The following is a 19,259-nucleotide window of genomic DNA, read 5'->3' on the forward strand; positions in this document are numbered from 1 at the left end:
AATGCTGTGCGTATTTTCCCTTTGTTAAGTGTACAATGATGTTTGCCACCCGCAGAGCACAAGTTCTCCAATTTTCCCCCCACTCTGGCCAAAGTCCTTTGTGTTATTGTTTACTTTGGAGAGCGCCAGCCGGCAGCAATTGTGTTTGCTTTTTTGGTAGTTAATCCTATTAATTAACTGGTCTCTTCCGCTCTTCCACTTTCGAACTAATAAGGTGAGAGTCCTTGGCAGGTGAAAGGCGAGAGTGGCCCTCCGGTCGAGTGGCCACTGTGATTAATGGTTTTAAAGGGTTTTCTTCGCCGACAATAGTTCGGGTCCTTTAGTTTCGAGTGTCAAGATTGATGGGAAAAAACCAAAATAATTTATTGAAATCCTTAAATAAAGTGGTTGCAACAATCTGCCAACTTAATATTTTCTTCATATCTTTTTAGTTTGCTGAGACTTAAGTAACAAAATATTACCTTAGATTTATACCAATTACTCGTAGATTGCGTTATAATATCTGATTTGCAATCCTAAAAGCTAACTGCTTATAGAGAAACTCCACCTTAGCATTATTCCGTGTTTCAACATAAAAAGAATTTTTACATATGCCTTGTTACACCTTTTTCAGTTCTTGCAAATTACAAATTCATCTAAATTTTCATTCGCCCCTTTTCTCAAGAACTTCGTGCTCTTTAAATAAATAACCACATACAAATGTATGTGTGTACTTACATAAGCAACAAGAACCAAGAAAGTGTGTGTGAAAATCTCAGAAACAAATTAGTTGCGTGTAATTTAATTTGAAAAGCGAGCGTGTTTATCAAACAAAATTAAAATGGTTGCACGGTGTAGGGCGAAAACAGCGGCAGCAAGGACGAAGGATAATAACAACAAAAACAACGGGCGACTAAACCGCAAGTGGTAAGAAAACGCTAATTGGATTTTATTTCAGCATGCGAAACAAGGCACGATGTTTCCAGTTTCGCCCCCCCATCATCCCATGATGGCCAAGTTAATAAACATTAAAAGCAATTATGATTCTTGGTTAAGATGTCATTGTCAGCGGCGCTTTTTGTGCTTTTGGTCGGGTTATGTTTTTGTTTTTGTTCTACTTTTTGGCTGGCGGAAAGTGAAAAGATCCTTTGAGACGGATAAGATGTATAGGAAATAGAAATTTCCTCGTCTTGTAATTTAATTTAATTATACGCTCTTATTGTTTCATAGATCGAAACTTGTAGATAAGCTTAGGATTTAAGTTAAATAATGAATTTAAAATAGTGCTGCCAATGTGCAGTCAATTTAATCAATGCATCTGGAGTGCAACTTGTATATAGTTTTTGCTATATTCGCAATTAATGAGCCACGAATTATTTCAGCTGCTTCCCTTGTCGAGAAATTTGCCATGAATCAGCAACAAAGCAGCAAAGTTCGTTCCCTTCAGCATGCTACCATCTTAATTATAACTTGTTGCAAAGTCAAAGTTAGTAAGGTGTGCGCCATAAAGCATGCTTGCATTTTATGTATATACATCCTTGAATTTTTCCTCTTAGTTTTCCATATTTTTTTCACCCACTTTTTGCCCGCTCTCTTTGGTTATTCGTTGCGGTCAGGCGGGCACCGCGAGTCAGACAACCGCAGAATTCCAAGCAGCTGTCGCATAATTGCATATACACAGCATATGGCAGCGACAAAGGGGAAATGGATGGTTGGTGGAAGGGGGGGGGGGTGGAATGGTAGTGCAACGGGGGGTGCAGGGTGAGTGCAGTGGGTGTGGCTCAAACGACAACATAAATCCTCGGCTTGTGCCTTCCTGGTTATTGTTTATCATGCACACACCGTATGCATCCCAGAATATAGCGCATACGCCATGTGGCCCCATGCAAATATAAATATATTAAAGTGTCGACCTAAGCACAATGCAGCATTAATTTAGCCAGGTGAAGCAGCCGTGTTGGAGCAACTAATACCTAAATTGTGTCCTTAATATCCACTTAACTTTTGAAGTCTCAATTATTGAATGTGGGAACCCAGCAAATAGTTAAAGTTTATTAAATGCAGTTCGGGATAAAGTTGGAAAAGGAAAACTATAACTATGTTTATTAGATATACAAGCGAAGCTTACACTTAAATTTGTTGGTACGAATGCCACAAAACCATATTGAAAACATTCTAATAAATAGACTGAACTATACTGTACAATTGAATTAAATGAAATATTTAAAACCTATGCCTTTAAGCTGCAATTGCATACGCACTATCAAAAGCTGACGGTTTATTGGCAGTAAAATTTTATTTGCCTGCATATGAGCTTTCTGGCAAATATTGAAACAAGTTGTTCCATTTTCAAACGTCACGTTTGGCACATTTGGAGCCCAGAAAGAGCTGAACGAGAACGAAGATGGAACGAGCAGTTTGAAATTCAATTTGCCGGCGATAATTTCACGGAAAAGTCGCTCGGCGCAAAAGTGAAAGCTGTTTGCCATTGGCACACATGTCGTATGCGTAATTTCGGTTTAATTGATTTCTAGCGCAGCCGCTTGATGGCTCCTGACATCCATGACGTGCCCCGCCTCCTGCGCCCCCTTTTTTTAAAAAAAAAAAAAAAACTTTGACGAAATGCTTTTAGCAAGGGCAAGCTCAGTCACTTTTTATTTTGCCGCTTTTGCAGCTTAACTTTGACTGCCACAGCCATTTGTTGAAGTGGATTTCGTTTTCTTGTTTTTCTTTTTTCATTTTCCCAAAGGGAAATCCCACCCAGCCGTTCGAACTCAACCCAACTGAACTTAACTGAGCAATACTCGGCTTTGGCTTTCGTTTTTTGCGCAATTGCAAATAAATGAGCAGCGTTCAAGGTGTGCTGATTAATGCAGTTCTATTACTACACAGGAAAAAGCAAACGTTTAATTATATTTTGCTCACAATTTAATAATCTTTTAGATATAAAGCTTTTAAATTGAATAATTCGTTAGAGCTTTATAGGACAATCTTATAGTAATTAGATAATAATAAAACACTATCATTTTTATCGAATTTATGAATCTTCTTTGCAAATGATATGCAAAATTAGTTTTTTTTGTTCAGTGCACTTCTCCCATTCGGTTTTCAGTCGTCAACTCCTCCATTTCGTTTGCCATGCAGAAACGATTAATCAAGCCACAATTCGTGGCTGCGGATGGTTCTCGGTCTTTCGAAATTAATTTACGTCTGTGCCAAATTAAAAGCTGCGAACTTTGATGCCTAAGACAGCTCAATTTTGATTTTTCGTCATTTAACAATTTAACAAACTTAAGACATATTGCGCGCGTGTGTGTGTGTGTGGGGAAAATTTAATAAACTAAAACCATTTACAGTTCACTGAACTGACAGTAAATAAATTTAACCTAATTCGTACATGTCAATAACAACAGCAACCGAGACAGGACATCCTCATCCTGCCCGCTTTACTTTTCCCCTTGCTTCACTTAGCTTTGCTTTAGCTTCGAAGGATGCCATAACAAAGAAGAAGATGTGCAGGAGTGGAAAAGAAAGGAGGAACTGGCCGAGCAGCAAAAGGAATGGTGGTAACAGAAGGAGGAGGATATATGAGCTCAAAACTGTGTTGGCCAAATGGCGATGGAAGTGGAGGCGTTGCACAATGGAAAAGGCAGCTAAACTTTAATTTTAAAAACTACAAAAGTTAAAAAACAAACTTAATAGTATACTAATACAATAGATATATATGTTTTAGAACAGTAGCTTTTTCTTATACCCAAACACTTTATTTTCATGCACTTAAATAAGTGCAACAAAATAAAAGTCGGCTTCTAATCACACTTCCTAGGTATAATATTAAAAGTAAGTAAGCACTACACTACACTATATTTAATAATATATATGTCTTCCAAACCATTGATGCTTTCAACCCAGATCACATCCCACTTTCAGATCTCTTCGCTGTGTTATGAAGTGGTAAGTGGGAAGCGAAGGCAAACCCCAAAGATGACGGCCATCTTCAGGATAGAATGGCTTTGGTTTGTGTGAGTGCGAGGGTGGCGCTTTGTGTATGTGTGTGTGTGTGTGTGTATTTGGCATTTTGCGTCCTGGGCAACGGCACCACATGCTCCTGATGGCTGCAGTTAATCCACTTAATGACCCCGATGATTTTATTGATGAGCGTCAGCGCCTAACGCTAACATATGCCGCCACCATGGCCGCTGATGATGAAGATGCTTCATTCCCACTCCGGGGATTGGATTTCTCACCGAAATCCGGCTCCATTTTGCTTCAGAGTCCGCCACCCCCCACATCCATTCCCAGGCAGTTGTCATCGCCGCCTGTGCAGTGGAGCGTGCTGCGTCCTCTGCTCCTTGAGGGGTCCTTCATTCTTGGTATGTTTGTTTCCTGTTGATTTTTCGGCACCTAAATTAGTGGCAGTGACTGTCGTTCGGGGAGAGGAAACTGCTGGGATTTTTCCTTTTGATAAAACGTCTGCCTGTCAGCCACGTCCTGTGTCTCTATGTGCGAGTGTGTCCTGTTTGCGTTATTTATGCGCGGGCATTAAAATACAATTTTTATGCTCGCCATCGCCAGACTTATCCTTTGACTCACGCGGACGCCTTGCTATTCCCAATCCTTGGCTCATCCCAGTCTCAACCTTTCGCTGAGAGAAAATGTGTTGCATTAGCACAAAAAAAAACATTTTAAAACAGACAACAACAAAGTTATTTTAAGGAAAGCAATAGTTGAAATTTTGTATCAACAGCTTTTATACGTAAAATAACCATGAAAAAGCGTTTGGATATGTTGGAAATCTCAATTGTTCTACTATTTTTTCTCAGTGCAATGCCACCTCCACCTCCATTGGCATCAGCATCCACGTCTTTTGGGGCCAGCTCTTCAGAAGCATCTTTATTGAGTGTAAATGCGCGTGGCGAAAGCATATTTATTTACGTTGAGCTGCTTATTTATTTGGCAAATGGTTTTGCATTTGTCAACAGCAGCAGCAGCAGCAGCAGCAACAAAGTGGTAAAAGTGGGAAGAGAGTGGCACAGAGGAGCAGCGGCGACAACTTGCATTTCAATTTGGACCACGGTCCCCAATCGTCTGCCCCAAAAAAAGGGGGTGAATCTGAGTCTGCATTTGGGTATTTGTCTATTTGGCATTGTGTGTTGCTGGGGTTATTTAACAGCTCGTTTAACTAACACAAAGAGACCTTATTTACGCAAGACGGAACTTTTGAAATGGGGCATTTAATGAGTTATATCAGTCACAAATTAAGGGCCAAGATTATAAGCTAAGTTTCGGGGGTCAATGCCAGTAGTAAATAATATTCCGGCGAGTAATATTAACCAGTGAAACCTCAAATATTTCAGATCATTTTCAAAGTGGTAATTGTATAGTTTAAAGGGTGTTGAGGAACAGTATGCATGTCATCTATGATAGATGATAGCTTAAGCAGATTCTAGCCATGTTTGTCTGTCCAATTGTCCAATTGTCCCTTGTTTTCTCTATCAATATACACCTGTACACACCTACTATTTCCCTAGCAGAAATGCAAGCAAAGGTAATTCAATAGTCGGGAAACTCGAAACGTTGGCTTTCTCTCATGCTAATTTATGTGGTGGTTTGTCGACAATACAATTTGAGGTGATGCCTTCAATTAATTCAAACTTTAATAATTGATAGATTTCCCCGCAAAGTAGGTAAATTCCAATATTTATGGTGGCATGTCGTCCTGATTAACCTTTGAGATTCGGCCGAATAGTTTCAGGCTGCACACGACAAGCCAATGCTGCCACTTAATGATGCATTAAAGCGTTAACATTAATATAGGCCGCATCACCACAACACACCACAGAGAATCCTTACGCTCGCACACACACACACACACACGCTCAATTTTAAGCCATCGACATTGTGACACTTGGTGCTTTAATTAAATTTTCGATAATTGCATGCACCGAAGAGCCGCCAAAGGACATGACATCGATGGAAATATGAGACGCAGGGCGGAGTCAGTATATCATAAATGCTGATCCTGATAATTATTTTAAAGTCATTCAAGCTGAGTGTGCACATTGAAATTTCAATTGAAGAGTTCTTCCCAAAAAATGTTATTTAAAAATTTTGACTCAAACATGGTATATACTTGTGTAAATTAAATATTTCATTTTGAATATAATTTTGAATTTAAATACAAATTATAATATACTTAATCCTCAGACTAATTAATATCATAAAATCCTCTTATTCCATACATTTTTCAGCCCTGGCGGCTCTCGCAAATGCCAGCAGGGTAATGAGAATATTTTTATTGGCGCCCGACGCATTTAAGTGGCATTTTTAAATTGATTAAAAAAGAATTGGTGATGCAGCCAGTGCCTTCTTCGCAGTTTTCATTCGCTACTCCAGCTCATTGTGGCTCTGAATTTTCCCCTTGTTTTTTCGCAGGCGTTTAATTAACGAGGCCTGGACGACATTTGTGCCGAGCGACATTTTTAATTTCCTTTATTTTGTACTCAGCAACATCGGAAGTGCCGTCAGCCAAACCGGAAGTACGCCGCTCACACACACACTCACACTAACAAACTACGAGCCATAACCAAAGTCGAAGAGTGTCAAAGAGGCGCATAATTAACTTGTTGCCACGCCCACAGCCGGTACTTGAAATAAAAACGAAGAGCAGCACAAAAAAAAAAGCGAAAAAAAATGCATGAAATGCAAGTAAAACAGTCGAGAAGTAGAGCCAGCCAACTTTCACTGCGGCTAAACTTGGCCAGAAATGAGCAGACATCTCCTCAGTCGGAAGTCCGAGACATCGTCGAAACTTTTGCCATAGCTCGAACATAATTATAAAAGTTTCGACAAGTATTTGCCCAGGTGGGCCAGTGTTCGTGCAAAAAATAAGTCGAAGAAACGGGGGGAGGGGGGAAAAATAAAGAAAAAAACAAAAATGGGAAAAAAATAGAAGGCAAAGGAAGAGAAACCGGACCAAGGTCTGCCAAGTGCCAAATGCCAAGTGCCAGGAGCAACGGCGGCAGCAACTTTATTCTTGGCCGTTCCCTACTAATTAGCCTGCTATTGGCATTTTTGCTTAAACGCTTAACGAGCTCCTAGAAATTGCCAGTTGCTTTTGCATCCGTTAATTGCCTCGACCCCGCCCAATTGCCCACGATTTCGCTCCTTTGGCTTTGGGAGCCAAAAACACTTCTCGCCAGTGCCGAGTATGTTCGCAAATGTGATGGCTAATACGTCTTGCGCTGCGTATACGTAATTTCTGTGTAAGCCATGCTCCTGGCGGGACCATCAAAAAACCGTTGACTCGACCCGCCGCAAAACCGTGATCCTATCTGCTCCTGACAACGAGCAAACAACAACCGAAGGCTAATGATTTTTGGGCCTGGCTAAAGTCGGTTCGGCGGTACCCTTTAGCGAAAGGCAAGCTGCTATCCATGGTTTATCCATCTTTAAAGTAAGTCTTCTGATAGGAAAATATATACAATACATAGTGATGCTAAATAGCTAAATTGCGATACATTCAAGTTATGTTTAGCAATCTGAATTGGTAAGAAATTATCAAAAAATTCCGAAGTCATATTTATGGCATTCCTCAAGTAACACAGCATCTATGTTTGCACTTTCAAAGGGTATTGGCAATCGGGTCAGGCAGGAAAATCTCTGTGCAGGCACTTAAGCGATGATTGAAGTGAGTAGCCGGTTTTTTGGTCCTGTTCCTCGACTACCTCGACTACTCACCTTTTCCGCCGTTCCTCGAATTTGTGGTGTTACCTATGTATGTACGAATGTTGGAACCGTAGAACAGGGCCACTTGGAAATTGCTTTGAAGGGCTGCTGATGCGGATGCTGCCGTACCATTTCTCCTTTCTTATCTCACTAAAATAGGCATTGTTGGTCCCGGTTATGTTTGCTGTGTGTGCGTGTGTGTATGTGTGCGTGCTTGGCCTGGCCCTTTCTTTTGATTTTTGCCATGCACGCATGAAAATTGTTTTCCTTTTGTTCCGGGCACAGGACTCAGGACGAGCAACAAACAAAGGCCAAAGGTTGTTGACAGCGTCGGAAAACTATGCTATGGATTATGATGCTGCCAACAGCTAAGTGCGTTCTTAGGGGCGCTTCAAAGGACGGGGCGTGGCAGGACATGTGGGCAGCAAAAGGGCGCGTATTGACAATGGGCTGGCAAGGGTTCTCCTCGCTGAGTTAAGGCTTTAACCAACTAGGCAAATGCAGGTGAATCCGGCTGGGTCTGATGCTGAAAAGGCCTGATCGAAAGCCAAATGGGCAGGGAAGCGGAAGACACTTTGAGGGATGGGCGATAGCTGGCTTTGTACAATAACAAAATCACCTTACCCTCGAAATGCAAGTAAAAGTGGATTCTCGTCCTCAAAAATGTTTTGAAAGTGAACAAGTGGAAGTGTCACAGCTTTAAATACACGGAAGGTTTATAAGTCTTGAACTTTAATAGCAAGTTACACTAAGATTAGATTAGAAAATAAACGTAGCTTGTTTAAATCTCACTTAAGATCTCAACTATAAATGAACCAAAAAGCTTATTAATAAGCAGGTTTAGTGTTTTCCCCAAATTGGGTTGCATAACTACGAACGCAGTTTGAAAACCTCACCTATGCCATATTTTCTTTCTCCTTTAAGTTGATATTTCGAAAAAAAAAACGTAGCAAAAGTTGCAAAGTTAACTACGCAAATCGTTCTGTGAATACGGATTTATTTAATCAGGCTCAAATGGCGCTTATCCTGGCTGTGGAAATGGAGCTGCTTACTTAGCATCGTTATGGCCAACGATTTATGCATAAGCGGCGAATAAGGAGCATTACAATTTGGCTAAATCTCTGAGCACCCACGTATGTGAATGGGCATCCTGCTTATGTGCATGTGAATGAATCCAGCCACGGAGACAAACGGCAGCCACTTAAAACTGTCACAAGTTAAAAACCGCAAACTGCAATAGCAACAAGGATTGCACCTCCCCAAAGGGTTGCGAACAGGACTCAAGTAGGGGCGGTGGAATGGGGAAAAAAAAACCGGAATGAGGTGCACGTAGGGAGCAAAGAGAGACATTATGCGACGGCATGGAAACACACAACAATTTCACAGACAATGAATACATTGGCGAAATGAGCGGGTGGGCGAAGGACTCCTAGACACGAGGACAAAGGAATTTAAATAAATGCATGTGCACGAGTTGGGGTAGAAAAAAATCACAACAATTGGTTTCACACTGCAGGAAAAATCGCAACAATTGCAGACAAATTACACTGGGAAAAAAGGGTGTGATAAAAAGATAATACTATCTGTGTAGGAATTATCTTAACAATAAAATGATTTATATGATTATAGCTACTTTTTTAGAGAACTTTTTTTTAACAAGTATGAAGTGTTTGATTCTAAATGTATTTAGCACCACTTTTTTTCTCTGTGCACTGAAAAGTCGGTGGTTTAGATGATTGGGGGAGAAGGTTAGTGGGATTGGGCGAAAAAGAAGGATGGCCTTACAGCCACTCGAGGACAACGGCGAGCGATGACTTTGCATTTTGCATTTTACATTTACTTTTTGCAACTTTCGAGTTACTCCGGGCGAAAGCAGTTTGAAAATTATTGCAGATCCTGAAACTGGAGTCAGCAGCTTCTTTGGCTTCTTTGCCTCTTTCCTTCTTGGCCACATTTCAATGTTGCGTTTTTGGAGTTATTTTAAGCCATCGTTGTTGTTTTGCTTGTTGTTGCTGCTTACACACGCAAATGTCTTATTTATGCTCAGCACTTTTTGCCCACCACCCACAAGCTTTTCCCCCATTTTCCGCCCGGCGACAACTTCTTGCGGCTGAATGTCGTCGACATTGCTTTCTGCTCCGGGTTACCCACTTTCCCGCACCCTTCTTCACCCTTTTGGGGGATGTGAGTGGGAGTTTTTCCTCGTCTTCATCCCTGCGGTCCTCTTGCAAATGTTGCCTCGAACATAAGCCGTAGTAGAAAATGTAAAACCGTGAAAACTTTTAAGATGATCATTTCGCAGGGGATTTTCATTATTTATTCTTTTTGAAAAGGTTTGGGTAATTAGGGTAATAGAAATTTTACATTTTGTAATAAAATAAAATCGAAGTAATAAATCTAAAAACGAAGGAATGTCAATAAGCAAACCCAAATGGGTGAATTTCTTAGTTAATCATACTTTGTTATAATCCATATTAACAATACTGTTTAAATGACTACTTAGTGTAAATAGAACATACCTCTCATCGGCTAACTTATGGGATGGAACTTATGGAATTAATCAGTGCACATGGAATTAAAGTGTCAGGGATTGGGCGATGGATTTCGAAAAGGTCACCAAAAACCAAAAGCATTGTATTGGATGCATGCCCACGCATTGATATCCACTTTTTGATGCCGCCCGAAGCGCTGGGGAGCGGAATCCCCGCAGCGCCCCCACTGATCCCCCAATCAAAAGCCAAGCCTGCCAGTCCAATTGTTCATGGGAACACAAAGCTTGGATTGCATTTGGTCCGACTTTTGTGGAGCAGCTTCCCTGCAAGGATTTTCGCTATGCCATCGTACTTCAACTTCAGTCCGGGGCTTTCTTATGCAAAAATCCATTCTTGTTGCTTGTTATTCTGGCATAAAAGAAAATTGTTTATATAGCTGAGAATATATATTTGACAAGAAGCGGAGCAAAGGATTCCACGAGGAAGAGTTGCCAGCGCATACTTTATTTTCTACGCTTTTTTCCCTTCGTTTTTTTTTTTTTTTTTTGTTCTTTTTGGAGGCGACACAGGACAGGACAGACCGAGCTGCTTAGCCCTGGCTCTAATAGAGCCTTGCCAGGACTTTTTATGCTTCTTATTAAGGCTGGAGAGGATTCGCCCCGCTCAAATTCTCCCCGCATCCTTGCTTTTCCTTATTTATTGTCATGGATATTTGAGTCAAGTTTTTGCTGCACTCCTTTGTGGCCCGTGGATAATATACAATTTTTTAATGGCACATAATCACGTTAACTGAAAACTGTCGTTGCCACTAACTTAATAAGCAGCAAGTCCAAAGTTCGCCGGACGAGAGAGCACTGGACAGCTGGGCACGTTATGCAATTTAACAGAATTATTTAAATTTCAACGAAACTTCTGAAGTGGGGCATGAAAAGTGAGCGGCAAAGTTTGCAACATGGCAACAACTTCACTCACCATGGGTCAGTGTTGCAATGGGCAACTTTTAAATTAACCCTAATTCAGAATGCGCCTGCAGCAACTAAATGGAAATAAAAATAAAAATGAAATAAAACTTAAGTACAAATACAAATAAAAATAAACAAATGAGAAAAAAAAAGGCAGAGGCAAAGAAATGGTGGCCAACAAGTTTACAATATTCTTGCGCATTCTTCAACTTTAACAATTTATTAAATGGGTCAAAAGCCACTAAAACTTCATTTATCATTGCATGAGCAGGCACTGCACCACGCCCACCGCCAACCGCCCACCCGCCTGCCACGCCCCCTCGTGCCGCCCACGGGCAACCAGCACGTCAGTCCGTTGAAATGCCAACAAATCGCAGAGACGAATGAGCTCGGCAAACTTGAAGCGCTTCCGGTATGCCACAGCTACTTTTCTCCTCGCTCCAGTTTCCCTGGACTTTTGCCGGGCATGTCGGCACTTCAGGGATATTTGTCATGGAGATGGGGTCGTTACGAACAGAGTCCGCCAAACTTGTTGTGCTTAAAGTCCTGTATTAGATTGGGTTTAAATCACAGCTAGAAAGTAAATAGGCAGTCTTCCCGTTCGCCTTATCCAACTTTAAACTATATATGCAATTAACTTAACTATAGAAACATTCATAAATCTTTGATTCGTATGTTCATTTACAATTTACAATTGAAAAATTGTATTTTGAACTTACAGACTCCGTTTTGATAGAAAAGCCTTATTTTTATAAAGATAGGATATTCCAAAGCCTGCAATTCAGCTACTCAAAATATTTAATTAGCCTATCCATCTGTGCCTTGACTTGATATTTAAGGTTATTAGCTTAGACTTTTCTCTCTCTTATATAAAATATAACATCGCGTGCTTGCAGTGAATTCTTAAAGATTCTATATGTATTCAGCTACTATATATTATTTCAGCTTACTTATAGGCATTAAGCTATTAAAGTAGTTCTCGTACGTCCTGTTGGACGTACAGTCCAATTAGGACGTCGAGCTATATAGAGGTGGTGTCCCTGGGAAATATAAAAATCAAACGTCTTGTGGATCGAGTTATGTCCGGATTTGGAGCTCTAGTGATGGGAATTGGTCTTGATGTGGGAGGCTCTCTTGTGGGTTCGTTGAAAATGAATGTCAGTCGTCGAGTAGTTCTTACTTGAGGTCGGGTCCATAAAGTGGATTTTGTGGCTCTAACTGGAGACCTGGTGGGGTTTGAAGGTCTTACCGGAGGTCGCGTCCATAGAGTGGCTCGAATTGTAGGCCTAATAGTGGGTCTGATTGGGTGTCTAGGCGTGGGTCGTACTGTTACTCTAATGGGAGGTCTTGTCCATAGAGTGGGACCCACTCTTGAGCGCGTTGGACGCACCGTTGGCAATGGAGGACGCACTGGCGGCCTGGTCCATAGTGTGGGCCTTATATTTGGCCTAGTCGGTAGTAATTTGGTGGGTGCCCTTGACCAGATCAGAAATTTTCTAGTGGTTCGCACTGCAGGTGGCCTAGTGGGCCTGGCGGTGGGTCTTCGGGTCAGTGGTGGTTTTGGGATTCTCCTGGTTGGTTGCCTTGTTATGGGACGTCTTCTGGTGGGCCTGGGTGGTGGAATAGTTGGTCTCCTGATGGGTGGTGCATTAGGAGGTCTAACAAATCGCGGTGATGTTGGTCTGAATGCCGTATCGTTAGCCTTGGCAATGGTGGTTTTGGCCTTGGAGGCGGTGGTCTGGCTATTGGTCTGGGCGGTGGTGGTGGCAGTGGTGCTCTTGATAGTGAATATGCCGGTGTTCCATGGATATGAACTAAACTCAAGCAGAGCAGCCAACAAAAGAGCACCAGCGCAAGTCGCATTTTGTGTGGCTGTTACGAACGAGTGCTCCGATTTATTTATATAGGTTACTATATAAAGACCAAAAATAAACACAGATGGTTGGCGAAAGAATTTGTGCCTTTGTCTTTAGACTTCACTCGGTAGTTAAACGTTTTATTAAACATACATAATTACATGATTTCTTGCTTTTTTTCGTCTACTTCACTTATCTTTTGGTTTCTCGGTTTTTGGGCTGGGTATTGTATCCTTTGTATCATATGTATGCGCATTGTGTATAATACTTGTACATTTCTATATAAATGTATACCGTATATGAGTATTTTCTTTTTGTTTCAATACATATATATATATATATATATACGAGTATAGAGAGAATTTCTTTTAATATCGGCTCAACAAACATAACTGTGAGTGCAGTTGTACAGAATGCATAATACTAAGGTTCATCTACCCGAAAAATCTTCAGAAATATGGTGCTGTACACAAGAACTGGCGTATCGTTACTATAAAATATCCAATTTAATTTGCTATCAACAATATTTAAATATAATGTTTACAGTATTCAATATATATTTATGTTTATGTATATCGAGCGAAAGATTTGCTATATGAAATCAGGAAAAAATATGTTTTAGGTACAAATACAGTTTAGTTTACCTTTTCACTTTGGTGCGTCAACTTTCATATACTATATAAACGTATATTATATATTACTATGTTATATGTTTTCTTAGGTATGTCAAAATATGTCATTTTGTTAGTTTATTTGTGTAAAAATTAAAATATTCAACAGTTGATTGCAATGAGGCGGATTTTCATAATATCAATCGTTACAACATTTGTTAATCCTTTGGTTTAAGTTTTCTCGTTTATTTGCAGGTTTTCATCTCTATGTTGCTTATTTTTTAATTTAGTTAATTTTGTTTTTCAATGTAACTACATTTATATTCCATAGTTCATATTCACTTTAAGTTTGGTATTTATTGCATAGGACCATTTTGGGATTGAATGTGTCTCTTTCAATTTTAAAAAGTTGTACATATGTAACACAAAGATTTTAATTTAAAGTTGCGCAACCATATCATCTTCATAAACATTTTAACTAAAAAAATACTTTGACTCAAAGTGAGCTACTAATTTTGCACTTTACATGAAACTGTCCTAACTTATTGGGTAATCCACACGGTGCGTTTCAAAGCCATAAGACAACGGATAATCTAAATTAATACTATGAAATAGTATAGTGAACATCAAAGTCATAATCAACTGCGGCTAAACGAAGCAGCTCCCACTGCTTCCCGATGTCCTGTAGCCTTGAAACGCCTCGTATTCACATATCCTGGTGTCGAATAGCTTCAATCTCCTGTTTAGTATTTGTTCCGTGATTGTATAGGTACTTTATGTGTATTTCGGAGCGAACGGGTAACCCATGCGTATGAGTAATTTGCTTTGGTGATCGCCCAAAAGTAGGCAACAAGCTCTGCATGCTCATAACTGAAAACTAAATCCGGGATGATCCGGGATGATCATTGCCCGGCGCCATGCAACTAATATAAAAAGGCCTATAAATATTATAGATCGGCACAATATATATATATATAACTATACGTACACACACATATATTGCCCTATGTATATATTGCTAAGCTGCTATGTGAAAATTCGTTTCGATTTCCCCCCTCACTCCATCGACTTGAATCAATCCAACTCATATGGAATCTTTATGCTGGCTATGTGGCATGTCCTATATAAAATATATATGTGTATATGTATATGCTATGCTATGGTGTAGATCGTATGTTGACTGCCCAACAAATCAAAATAAAGCAATGCAGTTATGCAATTCATATTGCAGGCCAATGTCCAAGATATGTTTGCGGTTATACTTTGTTCGTTTTAGTACTGTGAGTATGAAGATGGGCTGAATGCCGACTCCGGGAAGCCAACGTTCCCGTTTACTGAGCGAAAGGATTGTGCGGGTTGGCACCGGGTATATCCAGATTACCGCCAGTGGTCTGGTACGTGCCATATGGTCCTCCATTCGGATTCATCTCGTTTAGCCGCGAGTTGGACAGAGCACGTGGAATCGGATTGCTGGGAACGCCGTGGGGTGCCAAATGCGAGGTCTCCTCGGCCACCTACAAATTTAGAGTTATTGGATTAGTTATATAGGTGCAGGGATTACAAAACACAATAATATAAATATAGCCTCTAACTAGACCAACTGGATCTCCTTACTCACCTGATGCGGATCCTCGGTGACGGGTATTTCCGAGATGAAGCCTTGCTCCTTGCGGTAGAAGTTGACGAAGATGAAGAATCCAAGGACGAAGAGGCAGGCGATGCCGTACCAGCGGAAGGTAGTAGTAGTACCGTAGTAGGTGACAAACATGCCGCCAATGATGGCGCCGCAGCCACGACCCAATCCGTGATGGATGCCCTGGAGGACACCCTGAGCCGAGGCTCTCAGATGCTTGGGGGTGTTGTGGGCAATGTAAGAGCAGGATGCAGCCCATACGGCTGCATGGGTGATGCCCTGCATCAGCTCGAATGGCAGCACCATCCACGGATTGGTCAGATAGGAAATGTATAGGAAGCGCAGAACATTGCCAATCAAGCCCAGACACAAAACCTTGACATGGCCAATTTGGGTAATCAGACGGAAGCTAAAGAAGTAGGCAAAAATCTCGGAAACATGATTGATGACAGAGGCCACACCGAACAGGGTGGGAGTGCCACCATAGTCCTGCAGATGCCAGAACAGAAAGGTGAAGATCAAGCCAATGCCGAAGCCCATGAACCAGGCCACGAAAAGGAAGGATGCGGTTTTCAGATCTTTAAAGTGGGTCAACACGGTCATCCACTCTGGCAACTCCTTGGCCGTCTGGGCGAACACCTTGGACTCGGCACCAATATGCGGCTGTGGCTGATGGCCAGTGGCAAGGAAGCTACTGACGCCACCGGCACAGGCACCCGAGGCGGCACTGCCGCTACCAACTGCCAGCGATGGCAGATTTAGCTGGGCCGCCAACTGGTTCATCGACTCCTCCTCCGCCCGCTTATTGGGATCCACGAACTGCGCCTGCTGCTGTGCCGCCAACTGTTCATCGATGGGATCGTACTTGAAGGTGATCTTCGATGCGGAGATTATCGCACAGGTCATCAGCACCGAAAAGATGGAGAAGCAGATGTTGTAGTTCTTCTCCTTGTTGCCGGCACCACAGGGATGATTCGAGAACGAGGTGGAGTGATCCAGAGCGATGCCCACCAGGAACATAGAGATGCCCCAGCCGAGTGACCCAAACATTCGCTGGTGACCGTACTTGTCCGCATCCTCGCCCAGCAAAGTTATTACGGCGGAATCAGCCAAGGTAATCGCCGGAGCGCTGAAGAACTCCCCAATGAGGATCACCAGGAGCAGCAGGAAGAACGCCTTTTGGATGTCCTGTGGAAGGAGATAAATTTGTATAAGTACTTTTAAAAGCATTCCAGAGATACAATCCTCTTGGCAGCTGAGACGTTAAGTTAAAGAGGCGAGAACTTTTAGACATAAATTACTTAGTAGATCTTGAAATGGCAATAAAGATATGGATTGCAAAGCTAAAACTATATAAGTTAGGATTTCATATCCAACATTACATTATCAAGTTTGTATATCATAAATGGAACACAACCTAAATCGAATATATCAAATTTAACTATTTGGAAACGAACCTAATAAACATTACATTCTAATATATACAAATATAAAATTTATTTCATTCCTATCTTTTTGAAGATCTTATCTTCCTTCCTATCTTTACTGGCACATCCTTCCCTATTCACTTACCGGAGTCCTGTACACCATGGAGCTAAAGATGGGCGTCACATAGTCCCTGTGGTACTTGTCGTCGTAGTTGCTCACAAAGTTGATGTGCACTGGTGAGATGCCCGCATCGATCCTTGGCAGCAGCAGTGATCTCTTGTGCCGACTGTGTGCTGCCTCCGCCTCCTCCAGCGCCTCATCGGCTGGCATGGTGCCAGTGCCCATATCCAAGTGCTCCTGCTCGTACATGGCCGACAGGTCGCGCTTCGTGCGTGTGTAGGTCAGCACAAAGTCCGTGGCATTGCGTCGCTCAATGCAATTGATGGCCTCCGGTCGGATGAAGCTCAGCGGAATGGTAAAGAGTACCCAACAGGCCAGGGAGCCCAGGAGCAGACGCTTGCCCTGCCGACAACGATCCGCATAGGAGCCCCAAAACGGGGCCGACAGGAACTCCACGAATGGCCGCATTCCCACCAGAATTCCGCACTGGCCCGGATTCATGCCCATCTGCTTGAAATACACGCCCATCAGCGGAAACAGTGATCCAAATGCAGCGTAGAAGAAAAAGTAGAAGCTTTTCACGGGTATCAGTTCCCGTTCTGTGCTCGCCCCGAAAAACATTTCCAGGATGTCCGAGTGGCCGCGAACTTTGTGCGTTGAGTCCTTCGCCTCTGGATATCTGCGGATAAATGTGAATCAATTAGTTGGAAGCGAAAGTAAAGGGCTTAATCCTTGACTTACAGATTGGGATCCACCTCGCCAGTGGCCTCCACATCCACCCGTGGCCTGGCTCCAGGTGGTCCGTATCCGGCTGCCTGCTGCTGCGGCTCAATGCCGTAGTTCATGCCCTGGTCGTAGCCACCTGTTGCCTGCTGCTCGTATCCATAGCCCTGCTGGCCATATCCCGCACCTCCGGCTGGTGCTCCGAAGGGATTGGCTCCTCCTCCGCCACCGACACCTCCGCTGGCGCCTGCAGTGTAGGGATTCATTGTTTGCTAGTTCCTTGAACTCGGATGGTCTCTGCTGGATGGTCGTGGGTGCTCCTCCTCTGAACCCTACCCTTTCTGGTTGGTGCTGTTCCGCTCTTGGCTGACACTACCCTTCGGTCTGGTCTCTTGTGTCCCAGTTACAGTCTCATTATCATCTCCATTATCATTCGGCAGCTGCGTAAAACAAAGGACACAATCCATCATTACCATTTCATTGTTCTGGCTTACACAAAAGGCAAGAGAAGGGCGATTTGTACATTTTTTTTCTCTTCGCATGTTTTGTAGGAATCGAAAAAAAGAACTGGCATTTTTCATTAAATTTCTTTGATAATTTGTAATACAAATTAATCCAGGGCTATTTCAAGGGAAAACGATTCATATTGCGTTCATACCGGAACTCAAACAAATCCGGATGTCAACTACTACCGTTTGACATTTCCTTGTTTTTGTGAGTGACCATTTAAATATTTTCCCTCCCCTTGGCTTTCATAAATAAAAGCGTAAGACTTAGAGACTTGAAAATGGCAAAACAAACAAGCTCTGCCATTCACTCTGTGTTTTTGAGTGAACTCAAGCGAGTTGAGTGAATTTCATCAGCTTGTGAGCTTTGAGCGTGAGTAATTTCTATTACATTTTTTGGTTGAGTTTACTGGCATCACACATACGCACCGTTGGCACATAAGCAATGTGGGTAAATGGGTACGAGGGTGTGTGTATATGTGGGTTATTGTCTGTATATAGAGCAGACTTGTTGTTGCCATCTAAAGGCTAAATGCAAATGGGGGTATTTTGTTGGGAAAATAAAAGATTATTGAAATATTAATAAGTTAGCAAGGTAACATCTAATAATATGCCAAATATAAATACACATATTCTTGCAAGGTTTTCATACAACTTCATTTAAGCACAGATCATACACACATAATTTATTTTAGTTAATTATAAATCCTTTTGCAAATCTGCAGATTTATTTCCCATTTAATGGCTCACACGTGCCCACAAAAAACGAGGTACATATCACACTCTATATATAGACAATTTTCGCACACTTCTTGAAGGCCATTGTCACAGGTTGAGACACTTGGGGCGAAAGCCTTCTTTAAGTCCTTATTTCGTATCCTTTGTATTATGTAAACTGGTCGCACTTTTCACCATTGATTCAATAGTTATATTACGCACCAGAAATATTGTTTGGCTGGCTGGATTCGTTGAACTATTTAACTATTCGACTGTGGGGCAAATGTGTTACGTGCGTAATCGATAAGCAGAGTTTTCCTCGCGTCTGGCCTCTATACGAGCGTTTGGCAAGCTGCCCAAGAGTTTTCCCAAAGAGCCCCGAAAAGAAAATGTTGCGCTCAGAAAAGCGGACGGAAAAGCTCGCTCAAGCGCGTTCCGCTGTCGCACGCTAAGGTGTGCTTGTGTGTGTGTATGTGTATCCAATCTAATGAGATTTGACGCGTT

General features: G+C 41.9%; 2 protein-coding genes across 3 annotated transcripts; both read right to left on the reverse strand.

The window, feature by feature from the left end:
* Positions 1-11,357: 11,357 nt before the first annotated feature.
* Positions 11,358-13,022, reverse strand: CG43428 (uncharacterized protein). Its single transcript, NM_001382108.1, has one exon. The coding sequence runs from the start codon at positions 12,987-12,989 to the stop codon at positions 12,183-12,185; it is 807 nt and encodes a 268-aa protein (NP_001369086.1). The 5' UTR covers positions 12,990-13,022; the 3' UTR covers positions 11,358-12,182.
* Positions 13,023-13,138: 116 nt separating this feature from the next.
* jef (jet fuel) lies at positions 13,139-19,115 on the reverse strand. 2 transcript variants are annotated; one of them, NM_001259394.2, is made up of 5 exons: positions 18,978-19,115; positions 17,551-17,972; positions 16,834-17,488; positions 15,247-16,449; positions 13,139-15,142 (listed from the first exon to the last, which is right to left on the reverse strand). In NM_001259394.2, the coding sequence occupies exons 2-5, from the start codon at positions 17,796-17,798 to the stop codon at positions 14,960-14,962; spliced, it is 2,289 nt and encodes a 762-aa protein (NP_001246323.1). In that variant the 5' UTR covers positions 17,799-17,972; positions 18,978-19,115; the 3' UTR covers positions 13,139-14,959. The 2 variants fall into 2 exon arrangements, with proteins under 2 accessions (NP_001246323.1, NP_610983.1); NM_137139.2 differs by having other exon boundaries at positions 14,146-15,142.
* Positions 19,116-19,259: the final 144 nt, after the last annotated feature.

The sequence above is a fragment of the Drosophila melanogaster genome, chromosome 2R (genome assembly GCF_000001215.4).
Source record: "Drosophila melanogaster chromosome 2R".
NCBI classification, from domain to species: Eukaryota; Metazoa; Arthropoda; class Insecta; order Diptera; family Drosophilidae; genus Drosophila; species Drosophila melanogaster.